The 26,683-nt window shown below is 36.8% G+C and overlaps 1 protein-coding gene across 1 annotated transcript in view; it reads left to right on the forward strand.

The window, feature by feature from the left end:
• LOC139155896 (teneurin-3) overlaps positions 1–26,683 on the forward strand; it is a 155,878-nt gene that overhangs the window by 105,111 nt on the left and 24,084 nt on the right. Inside the window, exons 13-18 of the mRNA XM_070731260.1 lie at positions 2,572–2,839; positions 5,264–5,407; positions 10,098–10,347; positions 14,574–14,803; positions 15,457–15,611; positions 17,121–17,995. Coding sequence (XP_070587361.1) covers positions 2,572–2,839; positions 5,264–5,407; positions 10,098–10,347; positions 14,574–14,803; positions 15,457–15,611; positions 17,121–17,995 — 1,922 coding nt within the window. The remainder of the gene's footprint in view (positions 1–2,571; positions 2,840–5,263; positions 5,408–10,097; positions 10,348–14,573; positions 14,804–15,456; positions 15,612–17,120; positions 17,996–26,683) is intronic.

The following is a 26,683-nucleotide window of genomic DNA, read 5'->3' on the forward strand; positions in this document are numbered from 1 at the left end:
TTCATGTTAGTAACAACCATATAAAATATAATTATAACATTTGGAACTAAATTCTATAGGAGTTAAAGACGTTGTATTTGTACTTTAAAATAAGGTAGATTCTCTTTTACCAAGCTTTACCTACAATACAAGGAATCTTGTCTTACTTTTTATTTTTTTAAGTATTACTTATTAAATTCTATATTTTTTAAAAAGATTACATTTCTATAAATGAATACTTCTCTTTTAAGCTTTTTACCCCTTTATGCTTAATCTTGCTTTAGTCTTCCGCTGTAATGTGGGAATAACCTTGAGAGATAAAGGGAAGACATGCTGCATAGGGAATAATCATACATAAGGAAGAGAAACCAGCAAGTTCTTAACAGTCAGAAAAATAAATCTAGGAAGGACTCACCATAATTGATCAGTTTGTTCAAAGTGACAATGGGAGATTTGTACTTTCAGATTTGCAATTCTACTAATGTAGCCATACAATAAAGTAGAATTAGCTCATCTGTTTATATTTCCTGACTAGTTTACTTGGGAGGATTGACTATTGTAGTACTCTTTTTAATTTATTTTACAATGAGCATTTGATTTTTTTTTTTAAAAAATACAAAATGACTCGCAATCAAATAAAAGTGGATTATAAAACTTCCTACTCTATGCATTACTAATTTCATTTTTATATCTATATACATACTGACTTGATCAAACAACAAACAATTATTCTGAAAACACCAGAAGTCATACTGGCAATAGATAACATGAGTGCAGAGGCCAGTCCATGGTTAAAAGTATAAATCACAGATGCCACTACAGTGACATCATCAATCCCTCCAAAATCATAGCCAAAGTAAGTCCAAGAATCAATGAATTCACAAAGATATTAAAAGGATAAAACCAATACAGTGATCCCTCGATGTTCGCGATCTCGATCTTCATGAAACGCTATATCGCGATTTTCCCCACGATGACGTCACTCTCTTCCTTCCTCTTGCTCTCGAGCGGCAAACAGCGGGTGGGCGGGTGAACGGGCGAGCAGCAAACGGCGGGCGGGCGAAAGGGCAGGCGGCAAACGGCGGGCGGGCGGGTGAACGGGCGAGCGGCAAACAGCGGGTGGGCGGGTGAACGGGCGAGCGGCAAACAGCGGGTGGGCGGGTGAACGGGCGAGCGGCAAACGGCGGGCGGGCAGGTGAACGGGCGAGCGGCAAACGGCGGGCGGGCATCAGCGAGGAGCCGAGGAGGCGGGGAAGACCCAGGGAAGGTTCCTTCGGCCGCCCAGCAGCTGATCTGCTCGGTAGCGCAGCAGCAGCGAGGAGCCCAAGATCGGGGTTTCCCCTTTGCGTGGGCGGCTGGGAAACCCCGCTCTTCGGCTCCTCGCTGCTGCTGCGCTACCGAGCAGATCAGCTGCTAGGCGGCCGAAGGAACCTTCCCTGGGTCTTCCCCGCCGCCCACACGCAAACCCCACCATCTGCGCATGCGCAGCCATGAAAAAAAAGGGCGCGCATGCGCAGATGGTGTTTTTACTTCCGGAACCCTACATCGCGAAAAATCGATTATCGCGAGGGGTCCTGGAACGGAACCCTCGCGATAATGGAGGGATCACTGTATATCAGCAATATATAATATACTAACATACCATATTTATTAGATGTAGATAGAAGTAAAACTAAAGGCCAGTTTGGTATAGCACTTTAACTCTATGAAACCGAGAGCTCTAGTTATTTCTTAAGCATGGTGCCAGTTGGTTAGCTTTAGACCAATCGTTGTCTGTCTACACTAGTAAAAAGATAATGGCCAACCAAGAAAATTAGGAGTCAAAACTGACTTGAAAGTTGAAAACATATATGCATGTGCACAAACACACACACACACACACACACACACACACACACACACATGTGCATTAAAAGCAGAGGGGAAAAATAATTGAGTTGGGCTTAGCTTCTGGGGTTCCTAGAAATGTACCAAAAGCCATAGCTCAGAATACTGAAGTAATGGTTTACTTAAATGGATACAAGACAATTTATATGAAATCACATTATTAAAGTTATGTTCTTTTCTGGCAAAAATAATTGGAAATTGCCAGCACAGTCTTCTTCCAATAGGTTGTGATATTGATCATATAATCTAGACAAATATTAGTTTAACTTTCATGTTGATTAGTCATCATTAATTATTGAAGACATACTATGTCAAACAGGTAAGTTAAATTTTCCATAAACTTTCAGTCCAGGTTAGTTTAAAAGAAAAAAGTTTTAAGTTTAATTAAATGCAGTCTCAAATTTCATCAACATTTGTATAATATGAATTACCGGTATTTTCAATACTGCTATATTTGCTTCAGTTCCATAGAGAATATTTTTCTAAAAGCGCTTGCACTTGTACATCTTGATAAAACTATTAAATTGTATTTCAAAATTCCAGTAAAACTGGATAGTACATCATATAAAACTGAATAGATATTACTATTTTCAAATGATTCCTACAAAGCTAGGTTTACAGCTAAGTAATTATCCAATTACGTGCACTAAACAAATAGCAAACTTAGGTTAATTTGTCATTTTTATTTTTATTTTCATATTTTAGGTGCTCCATGAAGAAACTGCAATACCAGGAACTGATCTGAAATTATCATACTTAAGCTCCCGTGCGGCGGGGTATAAATCTGTACTTAAGATCACAATGACACAGTCTGTGATACCATTTAATTTAATGAAAGTTCATCTCATGGTGGCAGTAGTAGGAAGACTTTTCCAAAAATGGTTCCCTGCATCTCCAAATTTGGCTTATACGTTTATATGGGATAAAACTGATGCATATAATCAAAAGGTCTATGGTTTATCTGAAGCTGTTGGTAGGTTTTGTTTGTAACTTATCAGGTTCTTTTGAATGCACTAATATTATGTAGCAAAAATTATATTCAATAGTATAATTCATGGTGGATACATTCTATAGAAAAAAACCAAAATTATGCTGTAAGTTAAATACTGTTGCAGTCTGTTATACAAATAAAATGTAATTTTTACACACAAATATAAAAATATAAAAACAATAATCATTAATTTTGCAGTTATTATATTGATTGTGATAAACTGTTATTTTTACATTGGGGGAAAGTAATAGTTAGAAATAATTGCATTGAGTAGATAATTTCTAATGCTAACTTACATGAAGAAACATACATTTGCTTTTGTAGAAAAAGCCTTATGCAGCCATGGTGTTTTCAAAACTGCCTGAAATTTGCTATTGAGCATCTGATACTTCACAACACATGGAGTAATAAACTTATTTCAAGGGAACAACAGTATATCAATACAGTGATCCCTCGATCATCGCGAGGGTTCCGTTCCAGGACCCCTCGCGATGATCGATTTTTCGCGAAGTAGCGGTGCGGAAGTAAAAACACCATCTGCACATGCGCAGATGGTGTTTTTACTTCCACGGCCGCCCGCCCTTCGCCCGCCATTGCCAGCTCCGCTTCCCAGCTGAGAAGCAGAGCCGGGGACATCCTAGCTCCGCTTCTCAGCTGGGAAGCAGAGCTGGGGTATCCCCGCGCTCGCGCGCGGCGTCCGCCATTGCCAGCTTCACTTCCCAGCTGAGAAGCGGAGCCGGGGGTGTCCCGAAGCGCGCGCGCGCTTGGGGACACCCTAGCTCCGCTTCTCAGCTGGGAAGCGGAGCAGGGGTTTCCCCCGCGCGTGCCGCCCGCCGCCCCGTTGCTCGCACCGCCGCTGTCTTACCGGGGCAAGTGGGGGAAGACCCAGGGAAGCCTCTGCCCGGCGGGGAAACTCCACCATCTACGCATGCGTGGAAGGGCACGCATGCGCAGATGGTGGAGTTTACTTCCGGGTTGAAAACTCACGATATAGCGTTTAGCGAACATCGAGATCGCGAAACTCGAGGGATCACTGTATACGAGAGCTTTTAGTTTTAATTATTCAGTACATTAAATCTTCAAATACTGTACTAGAAATAATTACTAATTAAATGTCCGAACCTGAAAATAAGCAAACCAAGATGTCTGAATATGCAAATAAACAATTATTTACATATTTATTTATTCATTCTATTTATACTATTCCTTCCCTTCAGGAGCTAACAATATATTATATAATGCTCCTTTCTCCACAGTGTTCTTTTAATAATGATAGTGTGATAGGTTGGGCTAAACAATTGTGAAACTCTAAAATGCCCAATGACTATCCACAGCTGGATCCTTCTAGTCCTAATCTATCATTTTAATTAACACAGTACACAATTATTCTACACAAATAATAGATGTGAAAAAAGTTTTATTTAAAGTTATTCTAGGATAAAATTATATTGAGGTCTTTCTGAAGTAAGACACAGGAGATGACAAACAGTAAAAATGTGTATCCATATTGATTTCCTAAATAAAATTTATACGATCATAGTTACCTCTGTTGGTAGACCAAATCAGTGAATGAAATAGACAATATTTAAAACTACATAATTCACTGTACCAATTAATATTGACACAATTTTCAGAGGAATGGCAGTTATAGAATTACAAGAAAACCAACTAAATGTTTGAAACTAAATGTTTCAAACACAATTACTTTGGTCAGAATTTTTAGGATCTGTTTTACCATGTGTAGTGTCAGAGGTCCAACCGATGTCATAATTAAATCATGAGCCTTCAAATCCAACTTCATCCATGGAAACTTACTTGGTGAATTTAGGCCAGATGCTCATAGCGTAACCTAAATATAAAATGGCGGGGAAATAGCAGAGAATATGCTAGTTTGAGTTCATGGAGGAAATGTAAAATATAAATCTAGCAAATGGATAAATACTATATTCCATAATACCTTTTGCCATACAAAATATATTGGTTTTCTTATAATCTTTTTGTTATGTTTTTATTGAATTTTATTAATGAGAATAGTAATTGTGATCTTTGTATCTATGAATGATTAACTCTTTATTCTTGATTGGATTCTGAATCAAGGATCAGTGACCTTTTCAAATCATTTAATTTTTTGAATTTAATTTCCAAATCTTTAATTTCAGAATTTGGCTACTACATTGCCAGCCTTTTTTGGATTTCTATTTTACTATATTGTATTGTTAGTGCTTTAACAGATATTTGTTTAAATGTCAAGATTTAAACATTAAAATTAATCAGATAAAATAATTAAAAGCCTTCACAGTCACACTATATTAATAACACTGTAAAATGAAAATAAATTAATCATGACTATATTGAATTGCATTGCAATTGTTTACAGTAAAATAATTATTCTATTATTTATTTCAGTATCTGTTGGTTATGAGTATGAATCTTGTTTGGATCTAACTTTGTGGGAAAAACGGACAGCCATTCTACAAGGTTATGAACTGGATGCCTCCAACATGGGTGGATGGACACTGGACAAACACCATGTGTTAGATGTTCAAAATGGTGAATATTATTAATCTTATAATGTTATATAGTGTATCTTAATTGAAAGGCATAAAATTGCACCTTACAGAAAAAGTGTATAGGCATTCTCTTGGAGAATGCTCTTATTTTTTCCAATAATGTGATTAATTCATTACTTTAAAATACAGAAGCATAAATTCAGAAATTACAATTCTCCTTTATTTTAAAATTCAAATATACATGCATACCGTAACCCTCATAAACAACATGACAATATTTCCCTTCTCATAGTACATATGAAAATACTGTATTGCACTTTCCTGCCTCTCCAAATCAATTAATTTCAATGCAATATAGAGTACACTTTCACTCTTTTATCTGATTCTTTCTTTCAAGATATACGTTATGTAATGTATACAAACAAGCAAACAAACTATGTGTCTTTATGAGAGGAGGGAGAGAAAAAAATGAAATAAATCATAAAAGGTTGATTAAGGAATATCTCCTTTAGAAAATATCTCTGTGAGCACAAAACTAAACACCTGCTTGATGGCAAATAATCAAATGTATTTGTCTGTCTGTCTGTCTATCTATCTATCTATCTATCTTCTATGCCAGTGTTTCCCAACCTTTTTTGAGCCGCGGCACATTATTCACATTTACAAAATCCTGGGGAACATTGAGGGGGGGGGGCTAAAAAAAGTTTGGAAAAAAAATTCTCTCTTCCTCCCTTTCGCTCTATTTCTCTCTCTCTCTCCCTCTTTCTCTCTCTCCCTTCCTTCCTCTTTCTTTCCCTCTCTCTCTCCCTCTCTCTTTGTTTCTCCCTTCCTTCCTCTCTTTTTGGCTCTCCTTGTCTCTCCCTCCTTCCCTCCCTCTATGTCTTTCCCTCACCCTCCTTCCCCCCTCTCTTTCTCTCTCTCTCTTGCTTTCTCTCTCTCTCTCTTGCTGTCTTTCTCTCTCCCCCCTCTCTCCCTCTCTCTTTCTCTTTCTTGCTATCTCTCTCTTTTTCTCTCTCTTTCTCCCCCTCTCTCTTTCTCTCTCTCCCTCTCTTGCTATCTCTTTCTCTCTCTTGCTATCTCTCTATCTCTTTTTTGCTTTCTCTCTCTCCCCCTCTCTCCCTCTCACTTTCTCTCTTGCTATCTCTTTCTCTCTCTTTCTCTCTCTCCCTCTCTTGCTATCTATTTCTCTCCCCCCTCTCTTCCTCTCTCTTTCTCTCTCTCACCTCTCTCCCTCTTTCTTTCTCTCTCTCTCTCTTTTGCTTTCTCTCTTTCTCTCCCCCCTCTCTCTCCCTCTCTCTTTCTCTCTTGCTATCTCTCTTTTTGCTTTCTTTATCTTTCTCTTTCTCTCTCTTTTTTGCTTTCTCTTTCTCTCTCCCCCTCTATCTTTCTCTCTCTCTCTTTCTCCCCCTCTCCCTCTCTCTTTCTCTCTCTCCCTCTCTTGCTATCTCTTTCTCTCCCCCCTCTCTCCCTCTCTCTTTCTCTCTCTCCCTCTCTTGCTATCTCTTTCTCTCTCTCTTTTGCTTTCTCTCTCCCCTCTCTTTCTCTCTCTCTTTTTTGCTTTCTCTCTTTCTCTCCCTCTCTCTTTCTCTCTCTTGCTATCTCTTTCTCTCCCTTGCTATCTCTCTCTTTTTCTTTCTCGCTCTCTCTTGCTATCTCTTTCTTTCTCTCTCTCTTTCTTGTACACCACGCCGCAGCAGCGGCATTGGGCAGTAGCCGTGGGGCGGCGGCAGGGTAATCAGCTGTGAGGCGGAGCTGTGGAACAGAGGCACCGATGGCGGCGGCTAGACGTGTTGCTAGATGCCATACATGCTGGCGTTGCGCTGGGCATGGACATGGGGCTGGAGCCTCCATCCCGGCCCAGCCAGCAGCAAGTGCCAGCCACGCAATTCCAGCATGTCCAGCCGCCGCCGTCGGTGCCTCTGTTCCGGAGCTCTGCCTCACAGCTGACCACCCTGCCACCGCCCCATGGCTACAGCAACGTGTCCAGTCGCTCATAGGAACCCCCCCTCAGAACAATGGACAGATAAGTAGGCTGTCATTAGGAGGAAATGCCCACAACCACTCGGTCTTGTCTGGCTTGACTCCTATCCAGAACCTTACAGCTTCTATGCACCAGCACATCACTTCCACCACTTCACTGAATTGACATGGGGCACAGATGTATAGCTGGGTATCATCAGCATACTGATGATACCTCACCCCATGTTGTTGGATGATTTCACCCCGTGGCGTCATGTAAATGATAAATAGTAAGGAGGAAAGGACAGACCCCTGCAGCACCCCACAAAGTAGGGGCTGAGTGGTGGACCTCTGCCTCCCTATTAATACCGACTGTGAACGACTGGAGAGATAGGAGGAGAACCAGCATAGAACAGTGCCTCCCATTCCTAACCCCTCCAGCCGTCACAGAAGGAAACTGTGGACAATGGTATCGAAGGCCACTGAGGTCAAGAAACACCAGGATAGAGTAATGACCCCTATCCCAGGCCTGCCAGAGATCATCCATCAGCATGACCAAAGCAATTTCTGTGCTGTGACCAGACCTGAAACCAGACTGAAAAGGGTCAAGATAATCGGCTTCATTCAAGGACCGCTGGAGTTGGAACACAACCACCTTCTCTACAACTTTACCCAAGAAGGGTAGGTTGGAGACTGGTCTAAAGTTTTTCAACTCAGTTGGATCCAGAGATGGCTTCTTGAGGAGGGGTCGTACAACTGCTTCTTATGCTGATTTAATAGGGAAATAAGTAAAATATCAGCCTTTCTCAAGAGATGGTATCCTATACTTTTTAAACGGGCCGTTAACATGAAATAATATAAAACGAAGCTATCCAGTCAGTGCGGTAACTCCTGTAAGGCAAAAGAAATCAGTGGCCAAAAATGTATTAATGCAATCGTGTTTTTTAAGTATATGTATACTCATTTAATTATTTTTCTATTGGGTATTTTCTGTTTGTAAATCAACTCCAATGCTTAGAGAGTGCTTAGGAGGCAGTTGGCAAATAATGACTTTTGAAAGTGCAATTGAATAAATGAAGTGACTAAGATGAATGAGCTGGAAAAATGCATTGGCTTAGAGCAAATACTGTGACAGGTTTTTATATGGATATTTTGAATGACTGCAATAGTTTAATGTTTATCTTTTCTTTGTTTATATTAAAAGAGAGATGTGAAGTAACAATTTTTCAGTGAATGAGGAAATGTGTAAATCAGAGTATCAGTGCTAACCTCTAGGAAACATGATTAAATGTATAGAACTCGTGTATTGAAGTGACATTACAGGTTTCCTGATTGTCATAAAAGATGTAATCCTAGAAGCAGGGGTGCAGATTCCAGTAGTGCACTTTTTTCCTAAGTGCTTATGAGGAACTGAATTCCATATAGAGTAATGAAACAGTCTTCCATATAGTCTTCTGGTAGATAGGGAGGGAAGTGGGTGAGTGGATGGAAGGTAGGTAGGTAGGTAGGTAGGTAGGTAGGTAGGTAGATAGATAGATAGATAGATAGATAGATAGATAGATAGATAGATATGCTTAATAATATATGAAATATTTACCTAATGAAAATAAAGTAGCATGGATTATGAAACTTCATAAATATATTTTACTGGTAATTGTAAAGTATAATAATTATCATGAATTACAGTACAAAGTGATATGTACATTGCATAATTTAAATTAGATTGAGATTTATAATGAAACAAATGTTACAATAATAGCCACTGTTCTTGCAGCAGACTTTGATTGACCCATTAATCTTGATAATAATGAGGAAAGAAGTCTATCAAACAGACAGCATTAATTGTGAAGTCTACATTAGGTACATATCTTCCTTCCCCACATTTCCTGTGAAGGTCATAAAATATGACGCTGGCAAGATACTTTGTCTGTTTCCAATGATTGTTGATGCCTCTGAGCAGAACTAGGTTTAAAGGGCAGGTGGCCTGCAAAAGCATTTTTGTTATGTTTGACATATGAGAACGTAACTGCAAATACATTTTAAAACCAGACTCTGCAACCCAAAGTAAATTGCTATAAAACCATTTTGCAATGTGAAATTGAGGCTGTCAGAAAACTGTTCTACAGTAATAATGTACTAATACAAGATTTTGATTCATAACAGCACATATGTTTGTAGTTTATTCCAAGAAAAGAAAGAATGTGAAAACATTGCTCCAATCCAACATTCAGCCGAAACTAAGAGAAAATCTGCATGCAAATGAATTCTGCAGTTCTCTTTCATAGACCAGACTGAGAAGCAGTTTATGCAGAGATGCAGTGAACATATCAGCTTTCTGGAACAAAAGAAGACAAACATCGATTTGGATTCTGCTCAGAAACAGAAGAATATTGCTAACTGGGGTTACCTGCAAATATCTCTTGTTCTTGGGCAGACTTGAGAACCAGTTGTACAGCAGCTGTTTGCATATAGTTCTGCTTCTACATGTTTGGTTTATTATATGTTATCATTACAAGTCAAGATAGAAAATAATGTAAGAGGCATTCATTATGGATTCCTAACACTGAGTTAGCTGTAAATACGAATGGTTGAGGACAGGATATCTAACTATACATTACTACATACTGTAAACTTACAGTTGGAATTGAAGGGACAATGCCAATGGGATTCTAAAACATTGTTTCTTGCTTTATTTAAAATATATCTGGTTATTAAAATTTATTACAAAGAAAGGGGAGATCATGTTTCTGGTTTGTTTTTGTTTTTTAAAGGAATCCTGTATAAAGGCAATGGGGAAAATCAGTTTATCTCTCAGCAACCACCAGTTGTCAGTAGTATAATGGGTAATGGCCGACGGCGCAGCATTTCTTGCCCAAGTTGCAATGGTCAAGCAGATGGCAATAAACTCTTGGCTCCAGTTGCCCTAGCTTGTGGAATTGATGGAAGCCTGTATGTAGGAGATTTCAACTATGTTCGACGGATATTCCCATCTGGAAATGTAACAAGTGTACTTGAACTAAGGTATATTTTCCCCTAATTTTAGATACCTAATTTTTAGAATGTGGTTGTGATGATTCAGTAGGGTCTCTTTATCCATCAGAATATGAAAATATAAATGATATCAAAATATTATTTTACCTACACAACTAGAAAACCATTTAATATATCATAAACATTCAGGTGGCCATGCCAATGGAACCGCTATATATCATGGCTACAGTGTTTGACTATTATTGGGGATGCTAAGTTTGGGACTTCTTTCAGCCATGAAAATTCACTGGGTGATTTTGAATCAGTGTTTCTCAGTCCTGATGATTTCACAGGTTGGTTATTGTGGGGAAAATTGGAGGATGGAGCATTGTATATACCACCTGGAGGCCCCAGAAAAAAAGACATGATATCAATCTAACTAATAAATTAATACATAAAATTAAGGCTAAATTCTTACTAGCAATCTTACCAATTTTTTGGTTCTTTTGACTTTTTCCTTCTAATATTGTTCTTTTTGCTCTTCCTTCTTTTGCCTACCCACCAAGAAATAAAGATTTTAGACATAGGTAAGCATTCTAAGCATGTTCATACATTTTGTTGAGGCTATTATTGGCTTTAAATGAGTACTACAAAAACTGCTTCAAACATTTGAATAAAATTATATTAAAACTATTCTGAGATAAATCTTAGTATAAGGTAATCAAACTACTTTCACATTCCAGTTTAACTTGTTACATTTTAAAGTATGTTTCTGTAGGAAAATGTAATACTTAAAACGGATAAAACAGTGCTTCGTTATATTTATATATTTCTGATTTGTTTTAAAGATACAGTGATACCTTGTCTTACGAACACCTCTTCATACAAACTTTTTGAGATATGAACCCGGTGTTTAAGATTTGTTTGCCTCTTCTTAAAACCATTTTCACCTTATGAACCTGAGCCTGGGTGTGTGCGCAGTGATTCCCCTGCCTTGTGACTGCCACCGCCGGGATTTCCCATTTGCTTGCCCCCGCTGGGATTCCCTGCCTCCTTTTGCTTGCACCTGCAGTCCCGAGGCGGGGAATGCTGGAGCTGTCCCATTTCCCTACCACTTTCACCTCTAGCCCTCCACTTCCTCTGCTCCCCGCAGCCGCCCCATCCCACTGCCAAAATCCCCTCTAGCCTATCACTTCCTTTCCCCATTTTGCTGCTAAAATCACCCCTCCAAAAGTTTCCTACACCACCCCAAATTGCCTCCAAAATTGCTCCCCCAAAAGCTTCCTACACCACTCCAAATTGCTCCCAAAATCACCCTTCCAAAAGCTTCCAAAGTCTTCCAAAATCACCTCTCTTTTCAAAATGCCTCATTACTCCTTGATTCCTTTCTTCACTCCGTTTGCCTTTGTTAGGACCTCGATTTGGGTGGCATAGTAAGTGTTTGCCTGGTTTCTCCTTGCTGCCTTTTTTCACTCCATTTGCCTTCGTTAGGACCTCAATTTGGGGTGGCATAGGAAGCGGCTGGAGGGGTGATTTTAGGAGCGATTTGGGGCAACGTAGGAAAGTTTTGGAGGGGTGATTTTAGGAGTGATTTGGGGCAACGTAGGAAGGTTTTGGAGGGGCAATTTTAGGAGCAATTTGGGGCAATGAAGGAAGGTTTTGGAGTGGCGATTTGGGGTAACGTAGGAAGGTTTTGGAGGGGTGATTTTGGAAACAATTTGGGACAACGTAAGTAGCTTTTGGAGGAGTGATTTTAGGAGAGATTTGGGGCGGCATAGGAAGCGTCTGGAGTGGTGATTTAGGGAGCAATTTGGGGCAGCGTTAGCCTTTATTAGGACATCCATTCCTTGCTTCTCGCTGTCCGTCTCCACTCTGTTAGCCTTCACTTTGTCTGCCCGCTGCTGTTTTTTTAAAGCCTTAAAGTTTGGATTTTCCTAATGGGTTTGCACGCATTATTTGCTTTTACATTGATTCCTATGGGAAACATTGTTTCATCTTACAAACTTTTCTACTTATGAACCTCATCACGGAACGAATTAAGTTCGTAAGATGAGGTAACACTGTATTAGCTATTTTTTATTTCAATAATTCACTATCTTCATTCTGCTATACTCATCCCCCACCTCATTGTCTTTTGAGCACCCTCAATACCATTGACAGAGAATGCAATGCTGTCTTTTTATATGGAATCCATTACACATTTGATTGCTAGGTATCAAGGCTTGCAGTAATCCAGATTCATAGTGGAGCATTGTATACATGTAAACAAACATGTCTGGGTTTCAACAGAATAGATCAGAGAATGTTTTAGCACTGTAATGGAAAATCTGAAATACAAAATCAAATCTCTGCACCTCAAATGTGTCTGAAGCTCTTAACATTGGAATAGAATGGAATTGGGAACAGGAAGAATAACAGAACAGAATACTTTATTTGGCCGTGTGATTAGACACACACAAGGAATTTATTTCTAGTGCAGAAGATATTAGAGAGAATCTACTTTTGTGTGTGTGTGTGAATTAAAATAGTTCGAATCTCACTTTCTTTATGATGTGTTTTAATGACATACAAGAGTTTCCCATCTCTCCAACCACAAAAGGTAGCTTCCATTAAATACATATTCCTTGAGTTGTTCTCTCTCATCTTAAAAATAACAATATTTGGGTTAGTATGTATTCACTTTATTTTTCAGTGTTTTTCTAATGTAATAAAACTAAGTCAAATGCCACTATTTTCTGCAAGTTAATTATTCTTTTATTTAAATTTAGTTAGTTTAACTTTCTCCAACCAAACTCTGTAAAATTATTATCCAAAGCTGAATTTTATATCTAATGAAAGCTCTTATTTGTCTTTAAACAAAGTCTAAGCACATCAGTGAGAAATTATAAATGAAAAGGCATATATTTTATCTATTATAACCATCATTATTTTATGTTAAAGAATTTTCAAAAATATATTTTCCAATTAAGAGGTTTCTGATCAAATTCAGACATATTTTAAAAATAAAAATAAAAATCAGAACAAGCTGCCAGAACCTTTACTGCTTTGCCAAAACCTGTTCACAATTTAAAAATAGTTAGAATGCCACCAGTTTATGCTTTTATTGTTCAATTGCTTTGCTTCATTAATCAGATTTTACCAAAACTTAAACAGATTATATTTTCCATCCAGATTTTTGTGTCTATTAAAATGACATATTAATAATTATTCAAAATTTGTCTCTACTTAAAACCATAATTTAGTTACAACTTGTTTACATTAACCCCTGACACTCTTTACCAACAATATTACACGCAATGTGTTATTCTAAAACTGTTAAATTTATATTTATGAAATACTAAGCAGTATTTTTTGTGAACAGATGCTCTGATATGACCAAATCTATTGGATACATGTTAGTAGCACATTTGCAAATAAATTAGAAATTGATCTGATGGATACTAAAGCTTTGTGCATTAGTAGGCAGTCTAATATTATCAGCTATATAGACATTCTTTTATGCCATAACTTAGATCTATTGTTATTGATGCAGCTAATTAAACTTTTGGATTGTATCTTTGATCAGCAGATATATTCAATAAAGTTATTTACTCATTAGGAAAGAACACTTTTCTCCAAACTTTATTGAGCTTTGAAGAAAAGGTCCAAAACTGTGTATTATTTTATTTTATAGGAAAATGTGGTGGCCTTTTTAGAGATTTTTTAAATGCTGTGATATTTTTTTTTAAAGATGTATTTATTCACAAATATGTCAAACATAATGAAACTATGCTCAGAGATAAGAAGGTGCTTTTTGATCAGAAGAAAAAACAATATATTATTTATCAGTAATATAGATCATACATTCAAATGGCTTAAATTTATGAGAAAATGTTGAGAACAAAGAAACAATCTAAGGGAAGACCCAGATATGATTATTTGAAACTAACATTTCAAATGCGTTAGAGATGTCTTAGAATTATACACAATTGTAGTATTAAAAGAAAAAGATCACAAAAGAATTAATTTGATCCAGATTTTAAGGAAAATGACAGTCTACGTGCCTATACAACTAGACCAATTGTTCTCAAAGTGTAGTCTTTGCCAAATCAATTATTTTTTAAAAAAATAATTTCTAAATATCAATAGATATAGCCCATATAAACGAAAGTTTTTTGGAGTTCTCTATTATTTTTTTAGAACGTAAAGAATAATAAATGTTCAAGAGCTACTGAGCTAGACAAAAAAAGTGACATGAGATAACATACTAAAAAAACTTGTTTTCCTTTTTGCAGCAGTAATCCCGCTCATAGATACTATCTTGCAACTGATCCAGTCACAGGAGAATTGTATGTTTCTGATACCAATACAAGACGGATTTATCGTCCAAAATCACTTACAGGAGCAAAAGATCTGACAAAAAATGCTGATGTAGTAGCAGGGACTGGAGAACAGTGCCTTCCATTTGATGAAGCACGATGTGGCGATGGTGGCAAGGCTGTAGAAGCTACTCTGATGAGTCCGAAAGGTGGAGGAAATTGAAAATTTATGAAGCAAAAAAATTAGTCAGCACTCATGATAACATTTAACACTGTTTAGTGGTATACTTACATGTTGTTTTCTAAATGGAAGAATCTTCCGAAAGTAAAGTTGCAAAAATGAAGTCTTTGATTTCCTATCGTTAATAATTTGTCTTTCATTATGCATTATGAATATTTTTACCATCTATCAAAGATATCTATGGAAACCTGCAATGATACCTAAAAGATGGCATGTATATGATGCCATAATCATGCAAAATCCATAATTACATACATTAAATGTGTTGCAAGTACAGAAATCATGCCAATTGCATGATTGTATCATTATGCATATGTCATCATTTGTACATCTATGGTTGTATATGCATGCTATAAAGACTTTGTATCCAAGGAATCATGAAGGGTTCAATAATTAGACACAACTTTTAACAAACTGTAACAAGCAATGTTTTATGTTCATACATGATATGCCAGAACACTAAATACATCTGGTTAGAACCCAATTCTATTAAATCTTTAGAATCATTCTTGGTATGTAACGAAAAGGCTTAAAAAACAGTGTATAAATAGGAAAAACGTTGATTGTTATAATTTGAAAAAAAATCATATTGTATATGCTTGTTTTTTTGTTTTACTGAAGGAGTGGCGGTAGATAAGAATGGATTAATCTATTTTGTTGATGGGACTATGATCAGGAAAGTGGACCAAAATGGAATAATATCAACATTACTTGGTTCAAATGATCTGACTTCTGCGCGACCATTAACATGTGACACCAGCATGCATATCAGCCAGGTATTTTTAACAAAGATCTTTCTTCTTAGTTCACATAATAACATCAAGATCTTCTTTCTCAATCCACTAATGAAAAAATAAATAAAGATCTAAGGGAATTGATTATTCATTCATTCATCCAGGTCTTATCTATCCATTCACATGTCTTTCCAGCAAATAAAACTCCTGGCAAGAAACAAGGAAAGACTGAGGTTTTTTAGATTTTTATGTTATGGGATTTTCCTATGCTTGCATTTACTGTATTTACTGTATGCTTTCTGTCTGAGAATTCTAGACAATTAAAAATATTCAGCAATAAATTTTGTGTTAAGATATTGATAGTTATTTCAACTCTGATCACTCCTTAAAATAAAATGTACTGCCTACTATAAGAGCCTTGTGAATTTAGTGCCCTAGGGAATAACCTTCAGTTAAGTAATTTATTACACAATTCTAAAAAATGTAAATCATAAAAGTGAAACAATTATAAAAACAAAGATTTTATGCACTTTCTAACATCATTTTAGAAACAATTAACAAACAACAAAAACCTTCAAGGTGGAGTCTAACCATTATTTCACATGTATTAACAGACCTATTAGAAAACTACAAGATTCAGATACATTTAGTACAAACATTTATTCATTATTCTAGTATGCTACAAACAACTTGCTTGCTTCCTTGCTGCGCTGCGCTGCAGTGGGCCAAACACTAATGTAAAAATCAGAACTGTATTTCTGAAAGCAATTTAACCCATGACAAAAATCAGGAAAGACTATCAAACTTCATAAATCAGCATGTTTATTCAAAGCTGCTATTGTCTGAGCATAACTCAGATGCCGTATCTCCCAATCAGAACTATGATTGCAATGGCATAGATTTTGCAACTTTCTAAGAGATTTTGCTAGATTGATATTTTAATAAAAGGCTCATAAATTGATATACTGTAATTTTAAATATTGCCTTTTTTCAGTAGAGTTTCTCTAGATTTTTTCTTTGTATTGCTGGGTTTGTATAGAGACAAGTTCTTAATATTGTGTGGGAGTTAGACTTGAAGGCCCAATTTGTTTTCACAGAACTCCAATATACCGTTAACTTTTAACATATTAAAAGAATTGGAAGGGTCCTTGTAGGTCATCCAACCCTCCCACTCAAGCAAGAAACCCTACACTCTTTCTGACAAATGGCAATCCAGTCTCTTCTTGAAAGCTTCCAGTAATGAAGCTCCCACAATTTAATTTTTTAAATTATTTAATTCATATAAGTCCAGCTTGTTGTATTGTTTGTATTGCTTGTTGCATTGTTTCCAGACTGTTCATTGTTTTTAATTTTTAGTTTAATTGTTTTCACCTAAATTAAGCCATTTCAATTGTTGAATAATACCATTTTCTGTAATCCCATGCAATTAAAAGAAAACAGACAGGCATTCCAAGAGTAGCAACTAGAGCTATTTTAAATTCCATTCAGAAAATTTATTTGACTAAAGCCAGGTTAACTAATGTGTTAATAAATTGTTCTTGTTTTGATAAGGTACGTCTGGAATGGCCAACAGATCTAGCTATCAACCCAATGGATAACTCCATTTATGTGCTGGATAACAACGTAGTGCTTCAAATTACAGAAAACCGGCAAGTCCGTATAGCTGCTGGAAGGCCAATGCACTGCCAGGTTCCTGGAGTGGAATATACAGTGGGAAAACATGCAGTACAAACTACCTTAGAATCAGCCACGGCTATTGCTTTATCTTATAATGGGGTGCTTTACATTACAGAAACAGATGAAAAAAAGATAAACAGAATAAGACAAGTAACAACTGATGGAGAAATCTCATTAGTTGCTGGAATACCGTCTGAATGTGACTGCAAAAATGATGTTAATTGTGACTGCTATCAAAATGGTGATGGCTATGCTAAAGATGCCAAACTCAGTGGTCCTTCTTCCTTAGCTGTATCTCCCGATGGAACACTGTATATTGCAGATCTTGGAAATATTCGAATAAGAGCTGTGTCAAAGAACAAACCATTGCTGAATTCCATGAATTTTTATGAAGTTGCCTCTCCAACTGATCAGGAGCTGTATATCTTTGATGTCAATGGCACCCATCAGTACACAATGAGTTTAGTCACAGGAGACTATCTGTACAATTTTAGCTACAGTAATGACAATGATATTACTGCAGTTACTGACAGCAATGGAAATACCCTTCGTATTAGGCGTGACCCCAATCGGATGCCAGTAAGGGTAGTATCTCCTGACAATCAAGTCATCTGGTTAACCATAGGAACCAACGGTTGCTTAAAAAATATGATAGCGCAAGGACTGGAACTAGTCTTGTTTACGTATCATGGCAACAGTGGACTCCTAGCAACTAGAAGTGATGAAATTGGATGGACAACATTTTTTGAGTAAGTATAAGCTTAATATGTACCATTTTTAAGCATGCACAGGTTGGTTTAATTGAAATTTGATGTATATTAATAAGATTGATAAAGCAACTATTAAAAGAGGAATTGTGCATGCAAAACAAAATAGATGATCTACCTGATAAGAAATCTAGAGCAATGCTGTAACCAGAGCTGATAACCAAGCAAAGTCAGTCAATTCTATTTGTGTACTATAGAAAAATAGGTAACCAGTATTAAGTTATTTTGACATGTAGTGCCAAACTACTCTGAGGTAGAAAGTAGAAAGGTTTATTGTTTTCTGTAGTGCAGATGTGTCAAAATTGATTTCATTGAAAGCCGCATCAGGGTTGTGTTTGACCTCAAGTGGCTAGCATGAGCATGGCCAACTCGATATCATTTGTGTCAGGGCCCCCTCTGATAGCCCGCAGGAAGCCCTGCCAAACTCTGTTTTAGCTGGTAGAGATATCATGGGTCAATCCTTCGCTGTTTCCAGGGTAGCCCTGCGGGTCAGATCTAAGCACTCCACGGGCCAGATCCAGGCCCCAGGCCTTGAGTTTGACACCCCTGCTGTAGTGTGTTGAGCAGCTGCCCATAATTGTTTTTACTGGTTCCGGGAAAGTTGCTTTCCTCAGCAAAATGTCAGCATCTCTTTTCTTAATTATTCTATGTGTGTTCTTTAGAACAGTGATTCCCAACCTTGGCAACTTGAAGATATCTGGACTTCAACTCCCAGAATCCCTCAGCCAGCGAATGCTGGCTGGGGAATTCTGGGAGTTGAAGTCCAGATATCTTCAAGTTGCCAAGGTTGGGAAACACTGCTTTAGAAAAGCAATTCAGATTATTCAGAACTCTGCTGGATTGGGTCCCAAATCCATCTAATCCAGCATGGATTAGATTCATGTATCATTTTCCATGTATAGCTAGCCAGGCACCACCTAGAAAACACACAGTCAGATTCTGAACGGAACAGCATCTTTTTCTGTGTACTTCAGAAAAGTGCTATGACTTATAAATAAAATAGCTGTAGAAAGTTTGTTACATCAATATAATGTTCCTATTGCAATACTAGTAGAAGGGACATAAACCTAAATGACCAGTCTGAAAAATATTAACGGAAATAACTTAAACTTAAACATTACTAGGAGCAATAAATAGAAAGACAGGAATGGAAGTTGATTTTTAAGTTGATACAGTACAGGATGTGAAAGATGACCATGGAATAAAAATGAAAACATTCAAAAGACAATAGAAGAAATTTAAAGGGCAGAAGAAGGATATGCTATAATCGTAAAAATACGAAATTAGGTGAGATGAAACATTAAACCGCCCATTTAAATAGATTAGGGAATTAAATAAGCACTAATGGAGATATTTAGAAGCATATTGCCAACCCTATGTTAATTTAAAGAAATAAAAGAAACTTCCCTTTCCTTTCCACCAATAAAAGCATCTCAAAGTTCTCTGTTTTTATCCTAAACAATATGACACACTATATATGGGAAAGATTATTAATAATTTGACTCATTTCTTCCATACACTTTACTATGCAGGCTGAGTCCTATAATTGCTCCTAACATGTAACATCTCCTGTTATTCAAAAAGGCCATTTGACTGTCAGGTCAACTTTTATAGGTGTGATAATAGAAAATTTACCTTGGAATCCGAATATAGTTTTTCTTTTGTTAAAAGAAGCCTCTAAGGAATTTTTATTATTCAGGCATGTAGCTTTTTTCCAGAAAACAACTGAAGTATGATTCTATTAGGTAAATCAGTTAAATATTCTTTTCAATAAATGTATGAGGACTGGTATTTCTTTTCTTTTTTTAATTTTTTATTTTTTTTATTAGAAAAAGTAAATTCATGTATAATATAGATAACAAACAAAAATACAAATACACACATAACTTTAAAACCTAGAGAGATACCTTGCTCTCTCTTTCTTTACATACAGTATTATCCCTTATATAAGTTTACACAATTTGCAGATTTTCATATCGGTATTTTTCATGTTATTCCAGTTTAGTTCTATTTCTTTTATAAATAGTAGTAGTTACTTAAATTCATAATATATAAGAAAAAAGAGAAAAGAAAACTTAAATATTTGTTACAAATAACAATAATTCTAAATCAAATACTGTACGTATATCCTACCACTGGTATTTCTTAATGCATTTAAACATCCAACTGTTTAAACAACATGAAATCTTAATATTTTGTGATAACATGTATTCTAAATTGATATATTCCAATAACTAAATATAAAATTATGTCAAAATACATGGAAAAGTATGTATTGAACAAAATGAAAATAAAATATTGTTTTGATCCTACTTCACAATTTAAATAATCAAACCATATTCAGTTTTATTTTTACTTTTGTCTTTTACAAAGTATGTGCTGTCCAATCCATTTGTGACTCTTGGCAGTTTACAAATACTGATATAAAAGCCAAAGTAAAAAGTCATTAAAGCTCATTTAAGAAGGTCTTAAAAATTCTAAAGAACTCTTTAGAACACTAGGAGATCTCAATAAAATATGTTAAGCCCCTTCCAGAACTGTAACAATTACAATAGCAAATTGTTCTTACAATAGAAGAAAACAGAATTAGCAAAAAGTATGGTGCAAGCTATATAGGAATTAGCAATTCTTCAAATAGCCTGGCTCCAAGCTACATAAGATATTATATACCATACTGAGCACATTGACTTGGGCTCATGAAGCAGTTATTAACCAGTATAGTTGGTTTCTTATTTCCTACAAATACCATTCATCATCCAAATTATTACATTGTGGAGCAATTGGAGTTTGAAAACTATTTCATCATGCCAAATCAAAAAAACCACTTTGCAAATTCTATCCTTGCATAAGCCAGTGCTGATAAAAGATCCATAACATAATGTGGCTTTTGAGCACCAGTATCAGACCCAAAAGGATCTAAAAGCTGTACACCTGACCAATATGAAGTCTAGCCCAAAGAAAGGAAGCACTTGTACCTTGTCTGAATTGGGTTTGACTTATTCTCCCACATTTAGCCCTTTACATCTAAGTGACATACACAAGAACTCTAAGCCTGTAATCCAGGTTTACATAAAACAGGTATAGACAAATATACAGCAATCTTCACCCATGCTAAGCTGGTATGACTTATTCCACATCAGAATGCAGGGCTATTTGGGAAGAGTTCTTGATGTCTCCAAAAGAAATAATAACTTCCATGAAATGCTGCTGTTTTGGGGGTGTTTTGTTTTTACTTTCAATCTAACACTATAAAATACTGCCATATGTTGAACGAATATAAATTTGTCATCGTCATTGTTTTAAGTTTGGAGATGAAATGTCACATGTGCTAGAGGCTTGGCTATTCGGGGTCCTAGTAGAGAATTGTGCCCATGTTCAAATGTTGTGGAAAACAACCAACAGAGTAGATGTTAAGTAAATTAAGGAGAGTCTGATGCATTGATCTCTTTTTACACAGTTAAACTTTATGATTTAGTCAATATCTGGACCATAGTCTTAATCGGGTTTTTTAATTTCCTCTTTTCATTTAATTTTTGCTCATATTTTAGGTGCTTATTTTTAATTGTTTTATTATTAGCTATTGTTGAAAATAAAGCATTAAAAATAAAATACATTTTTATGTTCATTGCAATTAGATTCATGAACAGCTATTTAAAGGCGAAACTTTCTTACTAAATATGTATTAGTCACATTAAAAACTAATTCACATTATATGAAAAATCTTAACCTGCAGGAAGTCCTTCCCATGTTAAGAAAAGGTTAAACTCGTTCATTAAACATGCTATTCTACTGATTATACAATTTCAGCAACACTGAGATGCCATACATGATATTTTCTTCCAACAACGGAGCCAAGATAAACATAGCAAGACACTTAGTAGATTGAGTTTTAAGTCTTCACCAATAACATTTGAACTGACATTTTTAAATTATTTAACTGAGATGCAGAAGGACCTAACTCTATTTTTTGATGGATGAATTCTATTGGGGAGTGGGGGTTGGTATTCTGAAACAGGGAATTCCTGGTAGACAATTCAGACTTTCACTTTATATAGTCTAGAGTCCTGTATGAATCCCCAAACTTTCATGTTCAATCTTAATTGTTATTTAACTTTACTGCTAAAAATCCAGATAAAAGTTTCAGTTGTTCTGGGGTTCTCTATTGGAATGCCGAACTATGAAATACAGTAGTCCACTAGCTATATGTTATCCATAAACCTTTTCAGAATCACTGTATTTTTTATCCATGCGCTTTTTTTAAATTTATTTATTTATTTATTTATTTATTTATTTATTTATTTATTTATTTATTTATTTATTACTTAGATTTGTATGCCGCCCCTCTCCGAAGACTCGGGGCGGCTCACAACATGTAGAAACAAATAATAAGTAAACAGACAAATTTAAAAATATTTAAATATTTAAAAAACCCCATATGCTAACAGACGCACACACAGACATACTATGCAAAAATTAAACATGCCCAGGGGGAGATGTTTCAGTTCCCCCATGCCTGACGGCAAAAGTGGGTTTTAAGGAGTTTACGGAAGGCAGGAAGAGTAGGGGCAGTCCTAATCTCCGGGGGGAGTTGGTTCCAGAGGGCCGGTGCCGCCACAGAGAAGGCTCTTCCCCTGGGGCCCACCAGGGGACGGGACCCGGAGAAGGCCCACTCTGTGGGACCTAATCGGTCGCTGGGATTCGTGCGGCAGGAGGCGGTCTCGGAGATATTCTGGTCCAATGCCATGAAGGGCTTTAAAGGTCATAACCAACACTTTGAATTGTGACCGGAAACTGATCGGCAGCTAATGCAGACTGCGGAGTGATGATGAAACATGGGCATACCTAGGTAAGCCCATGACTGCTCTCGCAGCTGCATTTTGCACGATCTGAAGTTTCCGAACACTTTTCAAAGGTAGCCCCATGTAGAGAGCATTACAGTAGTCGAACCTCGAGGTGATGAGGGCATGAGTGACTGTGAGCAATGAGTCCCGGTCCAGATAGGGCCGCAGCTGGTGCACCAGGCGAACCTGGGCAAACGCCCCCATCGCCACAGCTGAGAGATGTTGTTTATACTGGTTCTAGAACTAATGCACGTCCAGTTATCGTAATGATAGAAAAGAACATTGCCATGAGAAACTAATAGGATCACTTATATAGTATTATATAAAGTATATTTAGAATTCTTGATTAGTAAAGCATGCTATGAGAGATTTGCATTTGATTGGTAATTTTCAGTAAATAAAATTTCCAACAATAATACTGCAAATGAAGAGTCAGATTGGTATAATGGCTAAGGCATCAGAGTAGAAACCATGGCATTGTGAGTTCTAGTCCAGCCTAGGCACAAAGCCATCTGGGTGATTCTGGGCCACTAGGCTAGTCATTTTCTTTCAGCCTTAGGAAGGAGGCATTGGCAAACCACTTCTGAGAAACCTGAGAAACCAAGAAAAGTCATGGACTTGTCTAGGTGGTTGCAAAAAACCCCTCTTGAAATTAATATTTATACTTCACTGTCTCTGAGCCAATGAATACAAAAATATCACTGTTTGATTTTCTGAGACAGCAACTGTCTCATGTCCCAACTATTTGCAGATGCTATGACACAAAATATTATTGCAAATAGGCATGGAAGTAGGTAATACTTGTTCATGCTCAGCCCTAAAATTTTATATTAGAATATTTGCCATTTGGAATGAATTATTACATTAATATACACCATGTGATTATAAATACCCATTTAAAATATGCAGATATGAAAAGCTACTGAGTAGCTGTTAAAACATAAGATGATTATTATGATTTACTTCAGGTCCATTTTATTATACTACTATGGATGTGTTATACAACACATTTAGCTTTGTTTCAATCAGCTCGTTTCTGAGTTTTCACATTACAGTACATTAACTCATACCTTAACCTTATAGGTTCACATAGTACAAAGCTTACCAAGTTTTTCAAATTTATATGACTATAGTCACAAATTTTGCAGCCTACCTGCTTGAGCATGATCTGACTGTCTGATTTTATTTGTTTGTTTGTTTGTTTGTTTGTTTGCCACATAAATATTTCTGACCCAATCGGAATCAGTATCTGGTACAATTTAGATATACAGGTATAGTAGCATTCTGTGATATTTTTTTTCCTGAATTCTATTAAACCAAAAGTGGAAACCAAGGTTACCAAGGCAAATAGAGTTAGAATTGGTTAACATTTGGATTATGAAAAAATGCCAAGGGTAGATCTAAAACTAGATTAGGTTATTGGAAGAACATTGCAGAACACAAATAAAACATTCCTGTGTCAGTTTTAGCCCAGGAATCAACCCATGGTTGGGTTTTATTCAAAGGGGTCTTTCTCCCTATAAAAACAAATACTAAAATTAGTATTTAAATGAGCAAATAAGTACTATTTTCATTGTGTTTCAAAAGGCTGCTCATCTTGCAAGGCATTCAACATTGCAATTAAAAATGTAAAAAGCTGTTTAATTATCTGCGGTAAGGTCAGGTGAATTATCTATTGTCATTCAGTCCTAATTATTCTCTGAGTTGCTAAATATTTCCGTAATTATATATTGGATTCCAAAGCAAGTTTTGCATGCTAAATGCATTATTTTTCTAACAAAACTCTGCCCTTTCTTCCACATTTGTCTGGCTCACAGATTATTAAAACATGTAATTTCTCTGATATGTGCATGACAGTTTGAAGGAAGATTTGATCTTAATTGTGTTTTGAGAGATGTATCAAGAGTAAACTGTGAAATCCAATAATGAAATAGTGTTTGATCTTTCTGTCTGATATGTACTATTTTATAAATACAATTACTTCTGTATTCTTATTGCTGTAGTTACATTATCTTGAATTTAGTGAAGCAGAAATGAAATGGACTGACCAAATAATTTTAATCCATTGCATAGCCCCAGATTAATTGTATTGAACACATAAATAAAAGAATATGTATATGACATTAAAAATCATACACTATAAAAGATAATTATTAAACATTATCGGGCAAATGAGTTCATTTTCACAATCCATAGTGATTGTTGTTGCTTTGAGATTGTAATACAGACAGATATAGACACAGACAGACATAGACCGCCATGCAGTCATTCTAATATCAGAATATGGTATAATATGACAAAAAGCCATATTGGTATAGCTGTTAACATCTACCTTTTAGCTTTGTACAAAAATATTTTGTTTCTTCCTGTATATTTCCCTCTCAATTGATCTAGTACTGCAGCCAGGAGATATCTACTTATAGGCCAGGATTTATGTAAACCATACAAAATGCCTAATGCTGCATTTATTCCAACTTTGTATGTACAATTCACCACTTGAGATTTAAGGATCTGGATAAAAGAATTAGAACCATTTGTCAAACTCCATGTAACTGACAAACGAAATAACTAAACAACACACAGATTTTAGAAGAGCTACTTTAGTGATAATCAGAGATAAAAACATAATTTTAAAAATGATAAGATTAAATTCCTATCCACATAAAGAGAGTCAAGTAAGATTCAGTCTCTTTAAAACAGTTTCTTCAACAATCCTGAAATCTAAGCTGCATTTCCTCTTCTCACAAAAGCTAGACCAGGGGTCCCAGGTCATGGATGGTACTTTGCCCACCAGGAAGGAACCAAACCATGCAAGCAAACGAAGGCCCAGTCACGCATACACAGGATCTAGTCAGCACTCAAAATGACACCACCATCATCTGCAGATGCCCTCCATGGAGCTGGTCCCCAGCACCGAAAAGGTTTGGGGCCGCTGAGCTAGACTCTTTCTTGCCCGCTTCTTTCCCACTCTTTAATTCCTAATTTGATTGAGATAGAAGAAATCCCTGTGAATATTCTGATAGTGTAAATATTGTATTTTTCGGTGTATAAGATGAACCTTTTCACTTTAAAAAAGTGCCTCAAAAACTGGGTGCATCTTATACATCAAATGCTGCGTGTGTGGGGGTAGTTGGGCAGCGGTCAGCAGCGGCAGCCATCCCGTCATTCAGTGGCTGTCCAAGAGGCCGCCAAGCAGCCCTTGGCTGCTTCCCTCCCTGCGGGACTCTGGCAGGCATTGCCTGAGGTGCCCTCCCAGGAGGCGGAAAAGCGGCTGGGGCGAGTGGCTGAGGAAGGAGCTCGGCAGGGGCTGCCTCTCTCTGGCTGAGGCAGCTTAGTTTGGAGCACCCTGGCCGCACATACCACCCCTGGTTGCAAAGAGGAATGGCGGAACTCCTTCAGTCCTTTGCTTTGGTGTCAGGGAGAAGACAAGCGGCATCTGCGCTAGTTTCCAAGCCTCTTGCATGACTGTCTGGGAGCCCCGTCCCCCGCCCCGCACACACACCATTTCATCCTGCAAAATACACACATGCACACACACACACACCGTATTTTCCGAAGTATAAGACGCACTGGAGTATAAGACACACCTTAGTTTTTGGGGAGGAAAATAGGGAAAAGAATCTGCTTACCAGATATTCATCTGGCTAGCATCCTTAGTCTGGTCAACTTCAGCAAATTATTTTATCCCCTTTAAAGTTAGTGCTTTAAAAAAAACCTTATTTGAGAAGCTGGGAACATCATTAGCACCTGGGAAGAAACATTAGGAGCAAGTAGGGAATGAATGAATATATATATATATCCCAGTAGGGGTATGGCTAGCTGATGAGGC

This window comes from Erythrolamprus reginae, unplaced genomic scaffold (assembly GCF_031021105.1).
Source record: "Erythrolamprus reginae isolate rEryReg1 unplaced genomic scaffold, rEryReg1.hap1 H_9, whole genome shotgun sequence".
NCBI lineage: Eukaryota > Metazoa > Chordata > Lepidosauria > Squamata > Dipsadidae > Erythrolamprus > Erythrolamprus reginae.